The sequence below is a fragment of the Anoplopoma fimbria genome, chromosome 1 (genome assembly GCF_027596085.1).
Source record: "Anoplopoma fimbria isolate UVic2021 breed Golden Eagle Sablefish chromosome 1, Afim_UVic_2022, whole genome shotgun sequence".
Taxonomy (NCBI): domain Eukaryota; kingdom Metazoa; phylum Chordata; class Actinopteri; order Perciformes; family Anoplopomatidae; genus Anoplopoma; species Anoplopoma fimbria.
In genome coordinates, this window is record NC_072449.1 from 2,409,917 (window position 1) to 2,430,208 (window position 20,292).

A 20,292-nucleotide genomic window follows, 5' to 3' on the forward strand; every position below is an offset into this window, starting at 1 on the left:
TTTTGTATATATTTTATTGGCTTTTATCTTGTGTAATATTGCTTTAGAAATAGTCATATTTTATTCCCAATGTTTATGTGCTGAAAACACCTTTATTTCCTTTATAATAAAATCTGAAGAATTCTTATACACTTTATTTTTTTACTCTTGTATATAATCTTTGTTGTTGTATTTTATTTCATTTATTTACCTTATTCTAATTGCTATTGTCTTCTATTTTGCATGTTGTCAGTATTGTTTCTTTGACACTTATTCTATTGTTGTTATATGTTTGTATCTGAGGCAAATTTGTATTTGTGATTCTGGGCTATTAAACTGTTGTTATATGTTTATATTTCTATTCTATTGTTTTTTGCTATTCTTCTGTTGTAATCTTTAATGAAACTGTGGCACAAGAATTTTCCTATCATATCTTATCTTGTCTTATATTGTCACATACTTTATTTATTTAACGTATTCCTTATTTTGGAAAACATATTTTACACCTACCTTGGCACACTTGAACATGCAATGTTTTTTTCTAATTAAATTTGAGCTTATTGTTTATTTTATTAGCCTTTATCTTGTGTAATATTGCTTTAGAAATAGTCATATTTTATTTCATATATTTCTTTTACATTTGTACTATGTTGTTATATGTTTATATTTTTATTCTGCTGTTTTTTTGCTATTCTTCTGTTCTTTAATGAAACTGTGGCACAATAATTTCCTTTTGGAATAATAAAGTTCTATCATATCTTATATTGTCATATACTTTATTTATTTACAACGTATTCTTTATTTTGGAAAACATCATTTACACCTACTGTACCTTGGTAAACTTGAACATGCAATGCGTTTTTCTAATTAAATTTTAACTTATTGTATATTTTATTGCCCTTCATCTTGTGTAATATTGCTATTCAAATAGTCATATTTTATTTCATATATTTCTTTTCTTGTTTCTCGTTAATTCTTCTTATTCATTTGAAGATTTAATGTATTGTTTCCTACCTTTAAGTCAAAGACAAGGTCTGGTGCTATATATTATTTCCTAATAAATAATATTCACATCTTGAACTATGTAATACAACTATTGTATTAAAGGAGGTGATTTTTGTGTCTATGACAGTTTTTCCCTTGTCTGTTTCCTGGTAAAAAATATTTTGGGTCCTATTTTATCAATTTCTTTGGTCCATATTTTATATAAAATAAACTTGTCAGACAATGAATTCCTTTCTTTATCTCGATAAAACTTGATAGACTAGGGAAATTGATTTCCATCCCTGATAAAGTCTGTTATATTGTATTTCATGAATATATTTGAATGTTGGCAGTAGCGTTCCTTGGATGTCTTTATTTCAACTGTCTGAGCAGAGAAATGGTTCCAGTGTGGGAGGATTTTGCTGAACAACTTTGTAAAACCAGCAATAAAAATCTGCCTCGCCCTTCTTTTAAAAGAATTCCATCAGTCTGGCCCACAATGACCTAAAAAGGCTGCTCTGGAAAACATGGAAGACTTTTGACATTTGTTTGGAATTTACGGGTCATTTTTGAAGTATGTTAGTACTTACCAGTCTGGACAAAAGGATCCTCGAGTAATGAAGCTGTTAAACACAATAGAGGAAAGAAATGAAACAGCTTGCACAAAAGCTGCAGAAAAAGAGAACCATATATTGACATAAATGTGTTTATTTGACCATTTTTTATAGACAAAAAATCTCAAAGACAGCAGCATCTGCCATGTTAATTACATGTCCAAAGTAAAAATATTACAAAAATAAATAGCTTAAAAAGGAAGCTGTCATAATAAAATAGCATGGTCCTTCACTGAAGGGATATAGGCCTAATGCTCCATCTCTTTTGTTTCATAACATCATGTAAATTAACAACAGGAATGAAGAAATCAAATATACATACATGAGTCTGAAAAACAACTGTGAGCGTTTATGCATATGATGCATCAACAAAATAAAAGTCTGGAAATGAATAAAATTAATGTTATTTTTTCATATACACGATAGATAGTATGCTTATCACTTAAATTAGGAACAACATCTCCAATGAAACATCTGTGGCGTTTCAGGTTGTTCGTACCACTTTTTCCTCTCGACGGCATTATTATACGCCTGAAAAAACTCTACAATTTAACCGCGGGAAATTCTCTGTCATGGGTTTCTGTGGTCTCAAATGACCAGTCTTTATCTATCCTAATTCATTTTACACATTGTGTAAACTCAAACTCTATCAATTTCTATAAATTATATATCTCTAGTTCAGCAATGAAACAATCTGTTATGAAAAAGGCTAAAATATTGTCAGATTTGATGTCACTTAATGGATTTCCTACAGTTACAAAATCCACATTTTCATGACAATCATTTAAAAAATGATAGTACGTGTGTAGAAATGAGAAATAATTCAAACAGGAGCGCATTTCCCAGAGGGCTTCAAATTCCAACGCATCGATCGTATGTTCTTACCTCAATAACAGGTAAACGACTCGATCAAAGCTTTACAGGCGTGAGTTGAGGACAGTTGGAGGTATATTTACACTGTGCTGGTGCTTGACAGCAGGTTTCATGCCATTGCTCTAGCCCCACCGTAAAGACTGCAGATTATTATTACCACACTTCATCCATAAAGATAGTTTCTGTTTTAAAGTGGGACTAGAAAACTTCTCTTTCTGGAGAAAACAGACACACAGCACCTTCATCTAACATCTATACATAGCATCACATGTACATCCTGAGGTAGATTTCCATGGTTACAAATCTCAATAGTGGTTGTCAAATGTCAATAAAAGATGACAAAACAATATTCAGGCAATGATGTGCCCCTGATGTGACTTGATGAGACCAGCTGGTGAAATGGACAGATTATGAGGAAATGGGCCAAAGGGACAGGCATGTAACCCCGCCTCTTTGTAGTTATTTATGTCTCTTTGTAGTTATTTATGTCTCTTTGTGGTTATTTTGTGTGGTTGTTATGTGTCTCTTGTTGTTCACTTTATGTCTCTTTGTAGTTGTTCAGGTGGTTGTTATGTGTCCCTTTATGGTTATTATGTCTGTTTGTGGTTGTTATTTGGTTCTTTGTGGTTATTATGTGTCTCTTTGTGGTTATTTTGTGTCTCTTTGTGGATGTTATTTGTCTCTTTGTAGTTGTTATGTGTCACTTTGTAGTTGTTATTTGTTTCTTTGTGGTTATTTTGTGTCTCTTTGTGGTTGTTATTTGTCACTTTGTACTTGTTCAGTGTCTCTTTGTGGATGTTATGTGTCTTTATGTGGTTGTTATCTGTCTCTTTGTGGATGTTATGTGTCTCTTTGTGGTTATTTTGTGTCTCTTTCTGGTTGTTATGTGTCTTTATGTGGTTATTTTGTGTCTCCTGGTGTTCACTTAATGTCTGTTTGTGGTTGTTATGTGTCTCTTTGTGATCGTTTTATGTATCTTGGAGCTGATTTTATGTATCTTTGAGGTTTTTATGTGTCTTTGTGGTTATTTTGTGTCTTTATGGTTGTTTTTTGTCACTTCCTGGTTGTTATGTGTCTCTTTGTGGTCGTTTTGTGTCTCTGCCCCCGACACGTTGCCCTGTGCCCAGTGTGCCCATTCAGTAATCCATCCATGGTTGGTAAGTGCAGTCGGACCAAAAAGGGAAAGTTCACTATGCTCATGTTCTTCATAAGCACTCTTGGTTGACACACTCTCCAGAGAGCGGCTCTGGGAGTTTGTCCAGATCGCACTTCTCCTGTTCCACGATCTTCCCAGTGTAGTCTATGCAGAAGATGCTGCGGCGGCGTTCGCCATGACCACAAGTTCGTGAGCAGACGGACCAAGGTCCCATCTGCCACATGGGGCAGGGCAGATCCCCACAGGGCCTGATGTCCATGGGCTTCAGGTCTACGTCACAATGGCTGGACAGGAAGCCCGCATTGTCCCTGCATTCAACGTTCCTCCTGGACCATCCGGAGCCACAGCTCTTGGAGCACTCGGACCACTCGCCGAGCACCCAGTCGGGCACGCCGAACGGATGGATCATATGCATAGACGGCGACGAGCCCTTCCTCTCCTTGGTTTTGTTAAAGGTCACATCTCTGGGGATGAAAAAAGTATATTTGACCTTGGGAGGGTTGGCGTCCCCGGCGGTGGCGAGGAGTTGTATGGTGATGACCTCCCTCAGCTGCCTGAAGCTCTGGATCCTCTCCAGCGTGGTGGAGGAGCCGCTGTACTTTAGCACAGCTCCCAGAACAGGAATGTCCTGCTCCACCGTGGACACGGAGAAGTTACCGTTGAGGATGTAACCGCCGCTCTCTCTCTTCACGGCCAGGTAGTTCCCGTCGTGTTTGATTCCCCTGTGGCTCCGCTGTTTGATGTCAATGTTAGTGGCGCCAACAGGGATTGTGACAATGTCGCTGTACCCGTAACTGGTAGAAAGAAACAACAAAGAACTGGATTAAGATAATGTAGACACTTTGTTTTCTAACTTTAAAGAAAGAATTTAACAATATTGTTAATATTTGCTTTTGCAAATGCTCAAAAATAAGCCTAATCAACACCTGTAAAGCTTTGGATAATATGCAGCTTTTCCCCCCGTTAGCACTCTTTGTGCTAAGAAAGCTAACGAGCTGCAGGCTTACATTTAACGAGGATGACTCTGTTGAAGGCAACAAGCTGAAACTCGTTTGGTCTGACAATAAAGTCGTTCTTTAAAACTACAAGTGTTGCTGGAGTTTCACATCTTCTGACTTTTTCTCTTCTCCGTGCACCTTGGAGGTACATTTCAAACTATCCATTTAACCCGTTATATTAATATAACTGAACTGTTTTGTGGTAGGTATGGTCGATTTTTTATCAATATTTTATATGCATCCCATCAAGATAAGCTAGTGGAAGCAAGGCTTTTCCATTCTACAATCTCTCATCAGGTTAGACAATATTTAAATTTCAAAGAGGCTCAAATAAGCCCCTGGAATATTTTTACAGCTGATTTAATTTGAGCTTGCAGTATCACAGCAGGATTACGGAGCAAACCACCACACTGCAAGAAATGCATTAATTGAATTCCGGGAATCTTTTTTTTCTTACGTTGCTTTGTTGTAGGAGCCCGTGATCTTCCTACAGGTGAGCCCACTTCCTCCACACACTCCACACTTGTCCACCCTCTTGGTGGATCCAATCACCTGGTCGCAGCCGGCCTTCACACACTGACCTTGGACACAAACCGACGTGGTGTCGGGGCCACAGGTCGTCCCGTCGATCACCTGCAGGGACACAACGAGCAGGTGATGTTGAGTCTTTATCGAGAGTGTTAAAGAAACAGATTCACCAGAATCTTAAGGATTTTGCATATGCAAATGATGGTTTGTCACTCCCTTCTTATATAATTACCTTGGATTCAAACACCTTGAACTCACTGCTGCCTCTGGCTCTGCAGAACAGTTTACATCTGTCTCTGGGAGAAACGCCGGCGTACTTTGGGATCCACTGTTTCATGTTCCCGTTGAAGTCCAGGTAGCTGAGGCTGTTGTACTTCTCACACTGCTCCTCTCTGAAGCTCTTTCCTGAGGTAAAAGATGGAGGAGAAGCTCAGAATACAGAGGGCAACTCTTGAAAATAAAATAAATATAGCTCCTTTGGACACACCTTCTCATTCAATGGTTTTTCTTTCTTTATTTTATTTCTACATTGTAGATTAATATTGAAGACATCCAAACTATGAAGGAACACATGTGGAATTATGTGGTAAACAAACAAATGCTCAACAAACCAGAATATGTTTTATATTTTAGATTCTTCAAAGTAGTTGAATGAGAAGGTGTGTCCACACTTTTGATTGGTACTGTATATTCAAATAATAATATTCAAATTTCTATATTAGTAGAAATTTAGATTATAGGTTTTGATGGATTACATGTCTACTGTGTACCAAGAGAGCTGAAACAATGAGTAAATTAATTGATTTGTCAATTGATAGAAAATTTATCAGCAACTATTTTGATAATCAATTCTTCATCTAGGTCATTTCTTAAGCAAAAACACCAAATATAACCTCACTGTCATTGAAACAATGATTTTATTGATTCTATATTTGTCGTATTGAAATTTCATTCACTTTCGATTTAGAATGATTGTTTTGTTACATGTTCATACAACATGTGCAGTAAAACGAAGGGTCGCAATCTATGGAAGCCCATTTCTGACAAAAAGACAAAAGATCCTGTAAGTCATCACAATGAGAACATTTATTTAGATAATGAGAAACTTTCACAAATTGTTATTTTGATACTTATATATAAGTAATTATTGGAGATACTGAGTCATTATTTTGAGATACTAAGATACCTGCATCCTGTTAATTCCATAGACTGTATAAAGGAAGTGGATGTAGTCATCGTGATGTCACTCATTGGTTCGTGGACTGATGTTATGAAGCCCTGAGTTCGCCCATTTTGCCTTGGCATCTTGAATTGTGACCATATATGGACTGAGGAGGAGTGACGTAGAGACCTGTCAATCAGTGTGTAGCCCCGCCCTAAAGCATCCCCTGCTTTATGGTCTGTTTGACTCTAAATGGAGCATCATTTACTAAATGAACATCATGCTGTATTGAAGAAGACTTGAAACTAGAGATTGAGACCATAAACTCATGTTTACAATGTTTACTGAGGGAATAAATCAAGAGAGAAGTAGAGTCATTTCCTCATAGACTTCTATACAACCAGAGGAGTCGCCCCCTGGTGGACAGGAGAGAGAATGCAGCTTTAAGACTTGAAGCATTGACTTCACTCGTCAGAACCGGATGTTGCCGCCTGGTTGATTCTCACCGTTGTTGTCGTCACATGGCTGCGTGTTGCAGGACTGGTACTGGACCCTCTGACCCTCACAGTACCTCCCTCCGTTCAGAGGCACCGGGTCAGTGCACTCCCTGTAGGAGAACTCCACCCCGCCTCCACATGTTCTGGAGCACCGCTGCCACGGCCCCCACGAGCTCCAGCCGCCGTCCACAGCCACCTGCGGTAACAAAATAAAAAAACACCCAGCGAGGGAAAAGAGGAGTAGTTGGTTAGCGCTCAGTGCCAAAGGCAATCTCAGCTGTGCAGCCTTTAACCACAGTCTGGGCTTCTGGGTTTGAGGCCGCACAGTGTGTTGGCGTGCCGCGACTCCGGGGCTAAATCTGTGTTGAAGTTCGGCACGCGCCTGCTGTCTGCTTCTACCCCACATTCCTGCCACATGTGTCACTCACCGCTAGTGGAACCTGCCATGCTGCAGCTTTGTGAGGCACAATTGAAAGTGTGTGTGTGTGTGTGTGTGTGTGTGTTTGCTGGCGTGAGCGTGCTTTCCAGAAGTTTTATGAGTTTGGACCGGCCAACATCCAAACTGCCAGCACGTCTAGGTTCATAAACAGATGTGTGATCATAACAGGAGGAGAAGATATCAGGGCAAGCGAGCTAAACTGAAACACTAAATGTTCCTAAAGGAAATATAAACAGGCATCGTGAAGCAACGGGATTACGGTGCTGTAATCCATACTACTACTACTACTACTACTACTACTACTACTACTACTACTACTACTACCAGCTCTACCTCTCATTCATGTATTCCTACTTAAAATTGCTCACAGCTGCAATGCTGAAAAATAAATATCTCCGCTAACTGAGTCACTGTATTTACTCTAAAGAGTCGGTCTTTGTGATTTCTCTTGTTTTCCCTCACACAGCAGATTTCCAATGGAAATATTTGTATTTGTTTGTGGTTACAATCGGATCAAACATTTCTGAAGCTTTCACTTGTATCACAAAATATGCAACTGGGGTTTACCCACAGTTTACAGATGTTCAAATTTCAGTTTTGACAGTACACTTCAAAGGAAGTGACTCATTGAAACCAGTCCTCAGCAGCCAGCAAGAGCAAGCAAATAAACAATGTCAGCAAGAAACATGCAACGAGAAGTAAATAAGGAAAGTTAACCGACGGTCATATTGAAAACTTTCAAGGTTGTTGAGGTCAGCTTTAATATTGTCTTGTGTTTAAATATTTTGTCTTTCAGCTGCATTCTTTAGAACTACAACAAGTAGACCAACACATTATGGTATGGCTATTGCATAAACAAAAATCAAGCAGTTGAGTTCATGTCTTTTTTTGGACGCCCATTATTCTGAAACCCGAACAACAAAAGCCTTTTTGTCCGACAGCCTGTTTACCCCAAAACTCACATAGCTAAAAAAATAAACACACTCTCCCCTTTTTGGTCCTTTGGGACATTTTCTGTAAATAAGAAATGGACGTAGTCATCATGACTTCTAACATTGGTTCGTGGACTGATGTTTTTAAGCCTTGAGTTTGGCGGTTTTGCACATCATCCTGGAATACGGCCGTCGCCATGTTTTTTTTTTGCAGCCAATGACTGTGGAGGAGTGACGTCTATTGCCTCCACATGGCTTTCAACATGGCGACAGCTAAGAAGGCAGCCTGCAGCTAACAATGGAAAGAGCTGTTTCAGACTGTTCAGTGGACATAGTCACCATGATGACCATGTGACCTATTGGTTTGTGGACTACAAGCTTCTAGTTCTAGTTACTAAATGAACATCCTGCTGTATTGAAGAGGACTTGAAACTAGAGATTGAGACCATAAACTCATGTTTACAATGTTTACTGAGGGAATAAATCAAGAGAGAAGTAGAGTCATTTTCTCATAGACTTCTATACAACCAGAGGAGTCGCCCCCTGATGGACATTGGAGAGAATGCAGCTTTGAGACATGAAGCATTGACTTCATTGGCAGGTTGCTCGCTTGGGTCAGATCAACTGAAGCTGTAGCAGCAAAGAGTGTTTTATCGTCAATGAATGAAACTTTCCAGAATAAAGAAGCGTTCTCACCAGCGGTTGCATCACCTCCAGGGTCGACATGCACTCTCCGTTGAGGCAGGTCCCGTTGAGGCTGCAGGGGGTTCCGTCGGCCCAGGGCAAGCTGCCGTTCTTGGTGGAGCACTGGAGCGTCCCGTCCTCCTGACACCACAGCTGGTTGCAAACATCGCTGTCTGAGGAGTTCGGGCATTGGACGAACTCCTCTCCAAACATCTGCTGGCACTGCTGGTCCAGGCTGTACTTGGTTCCTGGCAGCTCTCTGGGTAACGGCATGGTGCTCTCTGGGACATCCAGCAGGCAGTCCCCTGTGGTTACAACACAAAGCCAAACGCTGCATGAGAGTGATTATATTGTGGTTTGTGGGGATTATGGACTTTGCGGCACTGTAACAGTTGTAAATGTGTTTGTGTGGTGCATTACAACAGTGGAAAAACATTCAGGACAAGTTGTGTCCTGACCATAAAAATTAACAATTTAAATCTAACTAATGAAGTGAACTTTTATAGGCAGCATAGTGTTCTGGACAACTATTCCATGATAATGAATTATTATCCCCTAATGATTCTTCATTAGATTCAATACGCTTTTGTGACCAATGACGTCCTCAGTTCAGAATGAAACACAAGTGTTTTTTAGTTTTGTTTTTTTCAAACTGATAAAGAACATATTTTGCTGACACCAGCTGTTGCTTTTGGCTAAGGAGGTGCAGAACAGGAAGATGTCCATTGCATGACTCAGTGGAAAAGAAGGTTCACTGGTGGGTCTAGCAAGGATACAAACAGTACGAGATGCACAAGATGAGACAAGGGGGGAGAGAGAAAGTAACAGAAAGAGAGAGAGTGAGGAGGAAGAGAACATTTAGGGAAGATAAACTATCTCTACAACCCATAATTTGAGGGGACATGTTTAAGCAGGAAAGCAGCGCAAGAGGAGTAACAGTGTGTTTTATTCTTCTCTGAATCAGCCCTAATGACAGACGTCCTCGTTGGCAGAAGGTCTCTACAGGATGTTAACTTTCCGATTTACCAACAAGCCGGGGCGACGACCTGAAGTATTTCCTACCGTGTCCGTTGTCAAAGAACTCCGTGACGTAGAGAGCGCTGCAGGGCGACCAAGGCGCCGTCTTGTTGAGGCTGACAAACAGAGGAGCCATCAGGTAATGTCCTCCCAGATCTCCAAACAGCCTCTCACAGGTCTTGGAGTCGTCGTGAGGCATGCTCAACACATGGCCTGCCGTGGGGAAAAGGATGCAATGATGAAGAAACATGTGCTCACAGATAACTCACTACAGCCCACCCATACGGCCAATAAACGTGAGCTAACCGAGCTCGTGTGCAGCTGTGAAGGCGGCCTGCAGGCCGTTGTCCTCGATAACCGAGCAGCTTCTCTTGGGGTCGCACATCGTCCCGACATCGGCCACGCCCAACGTGTCGCAGCTCTTCTGTCCGCAGATGTCCTGCAACACAAACAAACACACTGAGACTGGAACACCGAGGTCATGATGATGCTGATGTGGGATTTGAGAAAACTGATAGAAACACTGAGATTCAACACAGATGTTCAAAATTTATTATTGTGACCATTTTCATGCCAGGAATTCCTTAAATTACGAGCATTTGTTTTTACCCAAACAGTATAATGTATTATAGTTTATCAAAAATATGGCGGATTGAATGCTACTCTTTTTTTACTGCCAATTGGAATATCACTGCTGTAAAACAATGTTTCTAGAAGCTAGGCCAACAGGGCAATTGCAATATATTACCATGTACAACTAGTGCAGCGGTCAATAGAAGCTATAGGTCAATGGATATTAGATTTAAATATCTTTTTTTGTCATTTCAAATGTGCTAAAATCCATATTTAGAGCAAATCTATTCCCTCCACACGACTCTCAACATGGCCATAGGTGAGCCGGCAGCTCGCAGCTAACGGTGTTGACAACGCTAACAGTGCAAACAACGGCAACAGTGCTGACAAAAATGTTTCAGACCATATAGTGGAAGTAGTCATCTTGACATCACCTATTGGTTTGTGGACTACGGTTTTGAAGCTTCTAGTTTGGCGATTTTGATGGACACATTCTTGTTTGTTTGCAACCAGAAGTGACAGGAGAGGGTGGAGCTAAGTAGAACCGAACGCTGAATACGACATTTTGAGGCGACCAAAATGTTACTAATAACTTTCATGAAGTGAAAACAACCTATGAACGGGTTAAAGTACTACTACTGTCAATCACAAGGTAGCCCTGCCACTAAAGCATCCCCTGCTTTATGGTCTGTTTGACTCTAAATGGAGCATCATTTACTAAATGAACATCATGCTGTATTGAAGAAGACTTGAAACTAGAGATTGAGACCATAAACTCATGTTTACAATGTTTACTGAGGGAATAAATCAAGAGAGAAGTAGAGTCATTTTCTCATAGACTTCTATACAACCAGAGGAGTCGCCCCCTGATGGACAGGAGAGAGAATGCAGCTTTAACACATGAAGCATTGGCTTCACTTTCCAGAACTGTAGGTTGCCGCCTAATAAGAAGACAGACACACACACTTGCATACACCAACACAAATCAAATCAAAATATGAAATCAAACATTAACTTGTTTATTGGCATGTTTTCACTTTCCTCCTGTTGTGTTTTGTATTTTGTCTTGCCATAAAAAAATAAACTTTCCACTAAAAGCAAGAAGCATTCTTGCATTGGATCCAATTCAACTGTCTCAATCAAATCAGTTCAGGTTAAGATCTTGTCATGGTCAATCAGTGTAGTATTGAGCAATATTGGCTGGATACCTCGTTCTTAACATAGTTAAGATCGTTTTCCCTCAAAAAGAAGTGACCATTTGCTTAAAACCAGCTGGCTGGGTGAACTATGGAAGAGTTGAAAACATTATTCTGTCAAATGGTAAATATATTAAGTGTATGGGCAGCCCTGGGTGAATGTTTTATCAATCATGCACAGCGAGCCTTCACTGTCTATTTGTGTCTAGTTGTTTTTCCGCCACCCTTAACGAAAGAAAATCAAAAACATGTTGCTCAGTGTTTCCGTCATAAACCAAAACAAATAAATATTCTCAGCATGCAGTTGTCCAGAACTTTGATTTGGGGAAAATTAACAGTGTTGTGTATCAGAAATCTTTCCCTATTTGTGAAGACGCCTGGCTGTGTAGGACGGAGACAGACGGCGTCCATGGCCTCGCCTCAGACGACCCATCCCCCCCCTACAAAAAAACCAAAGGGCTGAACCCACCGTGATTCAAAACACATCTGGACTTGGAGGATGCCGCTTGAACGCAGCTCAGCGTGTGTTTGTACACCTTGTTCCACAATTGCATCCATCACTCATGCATGCAGACACAGAGTAAGATGGGTCAAAGCATCTGCAGATAGTGCGGATGGACAAATACACGCATACAGTAAAACACCACAAGATACCGGTAGTGAACTGTGGGATACGTGCCACACATTTTCAAACACAGACTTGGCTCAAGCTGACCATTCAAAGTGTCTCAATCATGTCCGGCTCTGATTTGTGGCGGCACTAAAGTTAGCTCATCCACGAGGAGCCTTCCGTCCTCCACATTTCAAAGCGTTTCTCTGCCTAAATGGAAAAACAAACACAAACCGGGGTTCTTGTGAATGATGGTTTCCACAACAGAAACCCGCAACCCGACAAATCCAGCACGAAGACCGCAAAAGCCCATATGTTTTATTCATCTTCTACCTGACCCAGAGTCAGATTTACAGATTTACATCGCATTCAGTAGGCAGATAAATGCCCAGTTGTCATCAAATCAAGCAGTAACAAGGGCACCTAGCTACAGAAATGTGATAATAGAGCCTTATGTACTGTCTGCTAACACCTTGTCAACATGCACATACCTCATGGAAGAAGGCAGCCAAGTACAGAAGAACAAGCCCATCACAACTGGAACCCGAGGGACTTGTAAACCTATTTCCTGTCGGAACATCCATAAAGTACAGTTTGTTTGCTCTCTGTTGACATTCCCCCTACATGGAAAAGATTACAAGTATTCCATCTCCAACACTCCCCTTTCAGAATCCTCACTTTACCCAAAGGGCTAGAAAGCCTTTCCTTTACCTCTAATCCCACACATGTGTGCTCCTTGGTTGCGAAAAAAAAAGCAATGATATGACAACTGTCCCAAGAGGAAGAGGCTCTCTTTTCAGCTAAGACCTCACAACTGGCCCGACAATGCACCTGTGTTGCTGTAAAACACTGCGGTTGAGCCTGCAGCTCAGAAACCACATTATGTACTGCAGCTGGCCCGGGGTTCATGACTCATCCCTGCTGGGTTATTGGCTTCTGAATGGAGAAAATATCCCAGACTATCATGAGTGGACTCTCCATTCAAATAATACAAACACAGTCTCACAGCAGTTTGTGAAATAATCACGAACTGCATCAAATGGTTTCGTGTACAGGGACACGAATTGACATTACGTTAAAAACAAAAGTTAGGTTTAGGAAAAAGATCATGGTTTGGCTATAAAAAAAATAGGTACACTTAGGTTAATGCAACAAAAAAAAAAACAGTTGGGTTTAGGCAACAAAACCAACAGTTAGGTTTAGACAACAAAACCAACAGTTAGGTTTAGACAACAAAACCAACAGTTAGGTTTAGACAACAAACCAACAGTTAGGTTTAGACAACAAAACCAACAGTTAGGTTTAGACAACAAAACCAACAGTTAGGTTTAGACAACAAAACCAACAGTTAGGTTTAGACAACAAAACCACCAACAAAACCAACAGTTAGGTTTAGACAACAAAACCAACAGTTAGGTTTAGACAACAAAACCAACAGTTAGGTTTAGACAACAAAACCAACAGTTAGGTTTAGACAACAAAACCAACAGTTAGGTTTAGACAACAAAACCAACAGTTAGGTTTAGACAACAAAACCAACAGTTAGGTTTAGACAACAAAACCAACAGTTAGGTTTAGACAACAAAACCAACAGTTAGGTTTAGACAACAAAACCAACAGTTAGGTTTAGACAACAAAACCAACAGTTAGGTTTAGACAGTTAGGTTTAGACAACAAAACCAACAGTTAGGTTTAGGCAACAAAACCAACAGTTAAGACAACAAAACAAAACCAACAGTTAGGTTTAGACAACAAAACCAACAGTTAGGTTTAGGCAACAAAACCAACAGTTAGGTTTAGGCAACAAAACCAACAGTTAGGTTTAGGCACAACAAAACCAACAGTTAGGTTTAGGCAACAAAACCAACAGTTAGGTTTAGACAACAAAACCAACAGTTAGGTTTAGGCAACAAAACCAACAGTTAGGTTTAGACAACAAAACCAACAGTTAGGTTTAGGCAACAAAACCAACAGTTAGGTTTGGACAACAAAACCAACAGTTAGGTTTAGGCAACAAAACCAACAGTTAGGTTTAGACAACAAAACCAACAGTTAGGTTTAGGAAACAAAGCCAACAGTGAAATATCTGTCTATGTAGCTGCTTAAAGCTCCACTGTTCTCACCAGTTCGTACCATTTGTATCTGCCTGCTTTTTATTTAAGCAGTAGAGTACAGTCAGTACTACTAGGTTGTTCTTTTTGCTGAAAACTGCTCCCTGTTGCTGCTGGAAATGAAGTTGATGAGAGGGTTGAGACCAAACCAAAACAGTGATGTTGAACAGGTTTTACATGATGCTGCTGTTGCCCTGTGCTGCTCTGTCTCATACTCTTTTTGTACCCCAAATCAATTAGAAATGTTTTTTTTGGCTGCGTAAAAACATGGACGTGAGAGCGTGTGGAAAGTGTCAATGTACAAGAGTTGGATGCCCTGTTTGACCCATTGGTTGGATAAATGTTTTTATTAAAGCAGCTTTAAATGATAGTTTGATGACCAAATATTGTTTCCTGTAGCTGAAACGTTCCTTTAAAACCCATGATACTACTTCTCTTTTAAATACAAAATGTGGTGTTCCCCAAGGATCCATACTAGAGCCACTGCTGTTTTAAATTTAAACAAGCATTTTAACAAATGTTATCGATATCTTTTTTAACTCAAGGTCTTTTTATAAGATTTTTCTGGAGCTATAAGACACATCTCAAAGTCTTCCTCAGTGGATGAAGTTTGGTCAAATGGCCCAGTTATTACCATATGATTATGGAAATGTGATCATGTGATTACATTGGGTTGTGTATGGGAGGGAGGATTTAACCCTTGCCTCTTTTCAAAGGTGTTATCTGGCGTCAGATGTGAATTCGCAGTGCGTCGACTGACTACTAATCGATGACCTTTGACTAGTTTGGGTCTGGTGTTCACAGACAGCTGATGTTGTTTCCAATGTTTAATACATTCACAGATGAAAGCTCTGGTAAGCTGGTAAGTGGGTTTGTTTTGTTAAACTACTGCCACCGAGATGAAGACTTAACTTTGATGTTAAAATTCTGGAAACATGATATGTAGATGATGGCATGTTGTTTCTCAGAGACCCTCACCTCTCTGGTGAAGAGCATGGCGGTGTCGTAGTGCTCTGGATGCCTCTGGCTTGGCGGGTTGAAGAGCTGCTGCCAGGAGCAGAAGTTCCTCAGAGCCACCCCTCCGTTGCTGGAGACCTCCGGGCCGACCTCCTCGTCCTCCACCACCAACAGTTTCACCACCACCATGTTCACTGAGTTCTTTATGCTGGGGTGCTTGTAAAGCTGCGCGGCCATGGACATCAGGGTCAGAATGTAGTGCTGTGGAGGGGGAGTGACAGGACATGACATTTAAAAACACAACATTTTCATGAACGTGAACTTTTTTGCCCATAGTTAAAACCATATGGGTGAAGGTCACAATGTGCAGGTGCCAATTTTTTCCGAGAAACTCGTGTTTCAGCATGCATTGACTAGTGCAAGGCCAATTTAGATTTTTGTAGCTGATTGTGTTATTTGAGATATAAAAACCTGATAATAACAAAAATGACATTATTAACTTTTCATACGATTTATGGACATGACCTTGGTAGTTTTTACTTGATCGCCGTATTGCTTTGTACATTATCTACTTAACATACAATATTGGAAATGACCTGGACACCTATTTTGCCTGTTGAGTTTACATGTTACATGTTTTTTTTCTTAAGTGTTTGCACAGACATTGCACATTTTCATTATCAGAGCCCGAGAGGTCTTACAATGACAATAATATTGTTTATCGCAATCATTTCTGGGAGAATTTCTCATCCAACAAATGTAGTTATCATAACAGGTCTACTTGATAACATTTGATCAGCCAATATTTTATCTTTAAACAAACCAACATATAATAAACAAACATTTTTGTTCCTTAAGAGCCTTTAAATTGGTTGTCAAATAATTGTGACCAATAATGAGCTGGAAATGTGCTCTCTGCTACACAAGGTATGTTTTTAAGTTATTGCAATCATAAAATTTTCCCTTTTAGTACTCCAATAACTTCTTACTTATAGACAAAACCAAATATCTGCTATAAGGCAAAATTAGCTGGGAGAGAGAGCTGCTTCAAAATCTCCAAAAAACAATCTTAAAAATGATTTTACTGTACCACCTGTATTTCTCCTGCTCATAATATACAGTACTTGTGAACTTCACCAGGACTGCTTATGAACTTAAAACTGCAAAAATGTATTTGCATCTGAAGTTTGCAACCCTTTTATTTATGCTATACTCGTCGTCTTCTTCTTCTACTTGAAGAATTCAGTCAACAAGATTCCCCTTTGGCTTTTTAAAAGTGTAAAGAGCTGCTTCCAAATAGTTTCTGTTCACTCCTCTGTGATTGTGTCATGGGAGGCCGGGTTTTCCACAGCGCTGTCATAGGGGTGTGTGTGTTTCAGTGGAGAGCTGCTAAATCACAATGAATGTTGTGGCGGAATGTGTCTTCCATCAGCCTTGCTGAACTCACTTTTTCTAGGGTGGGATGATTTTTCCCACATAAAAAGTTTTTTTTTCCACATGTGCTTTGTGAGCCACATGTTGATTTTCTTTTGCCTGGGAGCTCCAAATCACTTAAGCCGCCCCTGGTCATAAAACTCCATGGTGATGATATTTGAAATAATCTGATTTGTGATGAAAAGGAGAAATAAACCCAATTTATCCCCCTAACTGTTACATACTCGCTCTACTGTGCGAGGAGGCAGAGTGTCTGGCAGCTGCGTTGCTTATTAAGTACAAACAGACCAGAATTTGGCTCCTACTGCTGCTCCATGGATCATCTGACTTTTGTTTAAAAGACTGACTGATTTTAGGAATGCAGCATGATTTTTAATAGTATCCCCATCCATCACATTTAGCTCAATTTAAATATCAGATGTTTTGCATGATGAACAGCAGGAAATGGTCCATTAAATGGCTCTACCATAAAGAGTAACAACCGAACAGAACCGATATTGAAAGCCTTGTGGATCTCCTCTGTGATGCTGCGGCTCTGCTGCCAAATCGTGACCAAGTGCTGAGGAATGCAGCTCAGCATTGCTTGCATTTCTGTTGCCTGACCTCTTTCTCAGCCTGTGGAAAACAGGGAGCCCACCCCCCCTCTATGCCAAAACGTGTTTTATGAAGCAGCACAGAAAAAACAAACTGGGAAGGCTGGGAACCCTTCAGACAGGTTGGGGAGGACCAGAGGGACTTGGTTTGTTTCATGGGACAGTCTGCAGAGCTAAAGCTGTGTTTGGGCTCCTATGTGTGCAGGAAAGAATGACATCACCGGCTCTGACCTTTATCTCATCTCCATAGAAGTGGGTCATGCTGGAATCCGCCACCACCAGGGTCTCTATGAAGCGAGGTGCGGACACGAAGCGTCTCCGGCGAGCTTCCCTTTTACGCGCGTCGTGCGTAAAACCTTCCCACCGGTGCCGGTCCATCAGGACGGGCACCCCGGGGCTCCTGGTGGACGTCCTCCTCCTCCTCCTGAGGACGTGCAGCTGCTCTGCAGACCCTGGGTCTCCTCCACGTTTGGGCTCAATGAAGTACTCGTCCCCCTCCGTTATGAAGGAGCCCAGGATGCCGGAGCACAGACTGACAGCCACGACCGAGCCCAGGTCGTGCTCCACGGTCCCGGAGTAGAAGCAGCTCCTGAGCCGACCTCCTGCCTCCTCCGTGCGGACACCTGAGCCCACCTGTCCGGCTCTGACCCGCTGGACGGAGAAGGACGGTGCCAGGAACCCGGTGTCCGGGGTGAGGTTGAGGGTCAGATGCTTCCCAAAGGCGCTGAGGAGGAACCTGGGCTGCTCCTCGCTCCTCTTCCAGAACCTCCCGCTGAGCCTCCTGGCGTGGACCCGCACAGGTACTATCACCTCCACCTCAGGTATCACCTCCACCTCAGGTATCACCTCCACCTCAGGTATCACCTCCTGTGCGTCAGACTGGGTGACGCACAGCAGTGCCAGGGTGAAGCACACAGTGGAGCACATCTTCTCCATCACTGTGAGTCTGTTATCTCCTCTCCAATCCAATCAGACGCTCCTGGAACCAGAGACCTCTCCAGATATGTGTCCTCCACCTTCAGTGTCAGCTCCAGACCGAGCTGAGCCCTTGTTGTACCTCTCAGGAGCACCGCCGCGGTCTGGACACATCGGGGGTATTTATACTTTCTGCTCTTCCTCTGGACACGAGGGGGTTTATTTTTGATATCCTCCGCTGCTGGAAATTCTCCTCCCACTCACTTCATGAGAACTGGCGGAATAAAACGGATCCAATGAGAATGGGCCGACACTCCCCCCTTCTGAAATAGCTCGACAACCGCGCTCCTATTATTAACCCGGAGCTGGAGGACGGAGCCATGTGGGTGGCAGGGGCCCTCCATGGAGCCAGGGGCCCTCCATGGAGCCAGGGGCCCTCCACGGAGCCAGGGGCCCTCCATGGAGCCAGGGGCCCTCCATGGAGCCAGGGGTCCAACCACCCCACAGAGCACCACAGCTGGAGAGAGAGAGAGGACCGACCTCCACCTTCAACACTGAGAAATGTTTTAATCTTAGAATGTTAGTAAAGCTATGAGAAGAACACCATCCTCTCATGATGGTGTTTTATTTGCACCACATTTAATGCACAGAAGCATTGGAATATTTAGAAAAAAGAAAATTTAATGTGGAAAAAAAAGAAAACAATTTAAATCATTTCATGTTCATTAAATGAAAAGAAGCAGTGGATTATTTATTTTATTCAGAATGTTAAAACAAACCCTCTTCTAGATCACATTCACTGCTGCAGATTTATTTTTGTATTGAAGAATATTATTTCTTTCCAATAGAATCATTGTCTTCATCATGCTAATGGAGGGCTTCTCTAAAAAAAGCCTCCTGTATTACAAGACCAAACACATGTCCTGCCAGGCACCATGTACACCACCTCATTAGAGAGGCTGCCAGGAGCATGCCAGCTCTTTAAGCAGGAGAACCAAAGGATCCCGGAGGTGCAGTTCCACCTGTTGGCCGCTAGGTGGCGCCAGAGGACAGCACGGTGCTCAGAGGAGGATGAGACGCTCCGAAGCTGCAGTGAGCTTCAGCCGCAGACAGGTGGCGCTCTCTGCCAGCAGTTCACTTTGGTGTCTCCAAACTTTTTCTTGTGTAAAGTGGATGAGATGTGAAATGAACCTACTCCTCTGGTCCACTCTGGTTCCTCTGGTTCCTCTGGTCCACTCTGGTTCCTCTGGTCCACTCTGGTTCCTCTGGTCCACTCTGGTCCACTCTGGTTCCTCTGGTTCCTCTGGTTCCTCTGGTCCACTCTGGTCCACTCTGGTTCCTCTGGTTCCTCTGGTCCACTCTGGTCCACTCTGGTCCACTCTGGTTCCTCTGGTCCACTCTGGTCCACTCTGGTTCCTCTGGTTCCTCTGGTCCACTCTGGTTCCTCTGGTTCCTCTGGTTCCTCTGGTCCACTCTGGTTCCTCTGGTCCTCTGGTTCCTCTGGTTCCTCTGGTCCACTCTGGTCCACTCCTCTGGTTCCTCTGGTTCCTCTGGTTCACTCTGGTCCACTCTGGTTCCTCTGGTCCACTCTGGTTCCTCTGGTCCACTCTGGTTCCTCTGGTCCACTCTGGTCCACTCTGGTCCACTCTGGTCCACTCTGGTTCCTCTGGTCCACTCTGGTTCCTCTGGTTCCTCTGGTTCCTCTGGTCCACTCTGGTTCCTCTGGTCCACTCTGGTCCTCTGGTTCCTCTGGTCCACTCTGGTGTTGCTCTTTATACTTTAAAATAACTTCATGTGTCTTAAAGAATTAAAGATTTAAATTTTGTTTCATATTTATTCTCATTATTATCTACCCAAGATCTTCCTTGTTGCCAGTGTTTTTGGTACTTTTTGTAAAAAGAAAAAAACAAAACGTTTAATGAAATCTTAAGTAAAGAGGTAAAAAAATGAAACACCAAAGTATGGTTTACATTTTGTACTACCTTGTCATTTGCAAGTGCCTTCATCATTTCAAGTGTTGATTGTAGAAATAAATGTTAT

At 41.8% G+C, this 20,292-nt stretch overlaps 1 protein-coding gene across 1 annotated transcript; it reads right to left on the reverse strand.

Moving 5' to 3' along the window:
• Positions 1-1,677: 1,677 nt before the first annotated feature.
• On the reverse strand, positions 1,678-18,264 carry LOC129089847 (A disintegrin and metalloproteinase with thrombospondin motifs 8-like). The gene is made up of 10 exons (XM_054597230.1): positions 18,211-18,264; positions 17,569-18,171; positions 15,332-15,571; positions 10,170-10,302; positions 9,909-10,076; positions 8,859-9,151; positions 6,801-6,987; positions 5,365-5,537; positions 5,062-5,237; positions 1,678-4,400 (listed from the first exon to the last, which is right to left on the reverse strand). The coding sequence occupies exons 1-10, from the start codon at positions 18,262-18,264 to the stop codon at positions 3,656-3,658; spliced, it is 2,772 nt and encodes a 923-aa protein (XP_054453205.1). The 3' UTR covers positions 1,678-3,655.
• Between the last annotated feature and the right edge of the window lie 2,028 nt (positions 18,265-20,292).

Coding starts and splice junctions, on each gene's coding strand:
- LOC129089847 (XM_054597230.1), bottom strand. CDS start 18,264: ATGTGCTCCACTGTGTGCTTCACCCTGGCACTGCTGTGCGTCACCCAG. Junction 6,988..8,858: donor TGGAGGTGATGCAACCGCTG/GTGAGAACGCTT, acceptor TTGTTACCGCAG/GTGGCTGTGGACGGCGGCTG. Junction 5,238..5,364: donor TCAAGGTGTTTGAATCCAAG/GTAATTATATAA, acceptor GTGTCCCTGCAG/GTGATCGACGGGACGACCTG.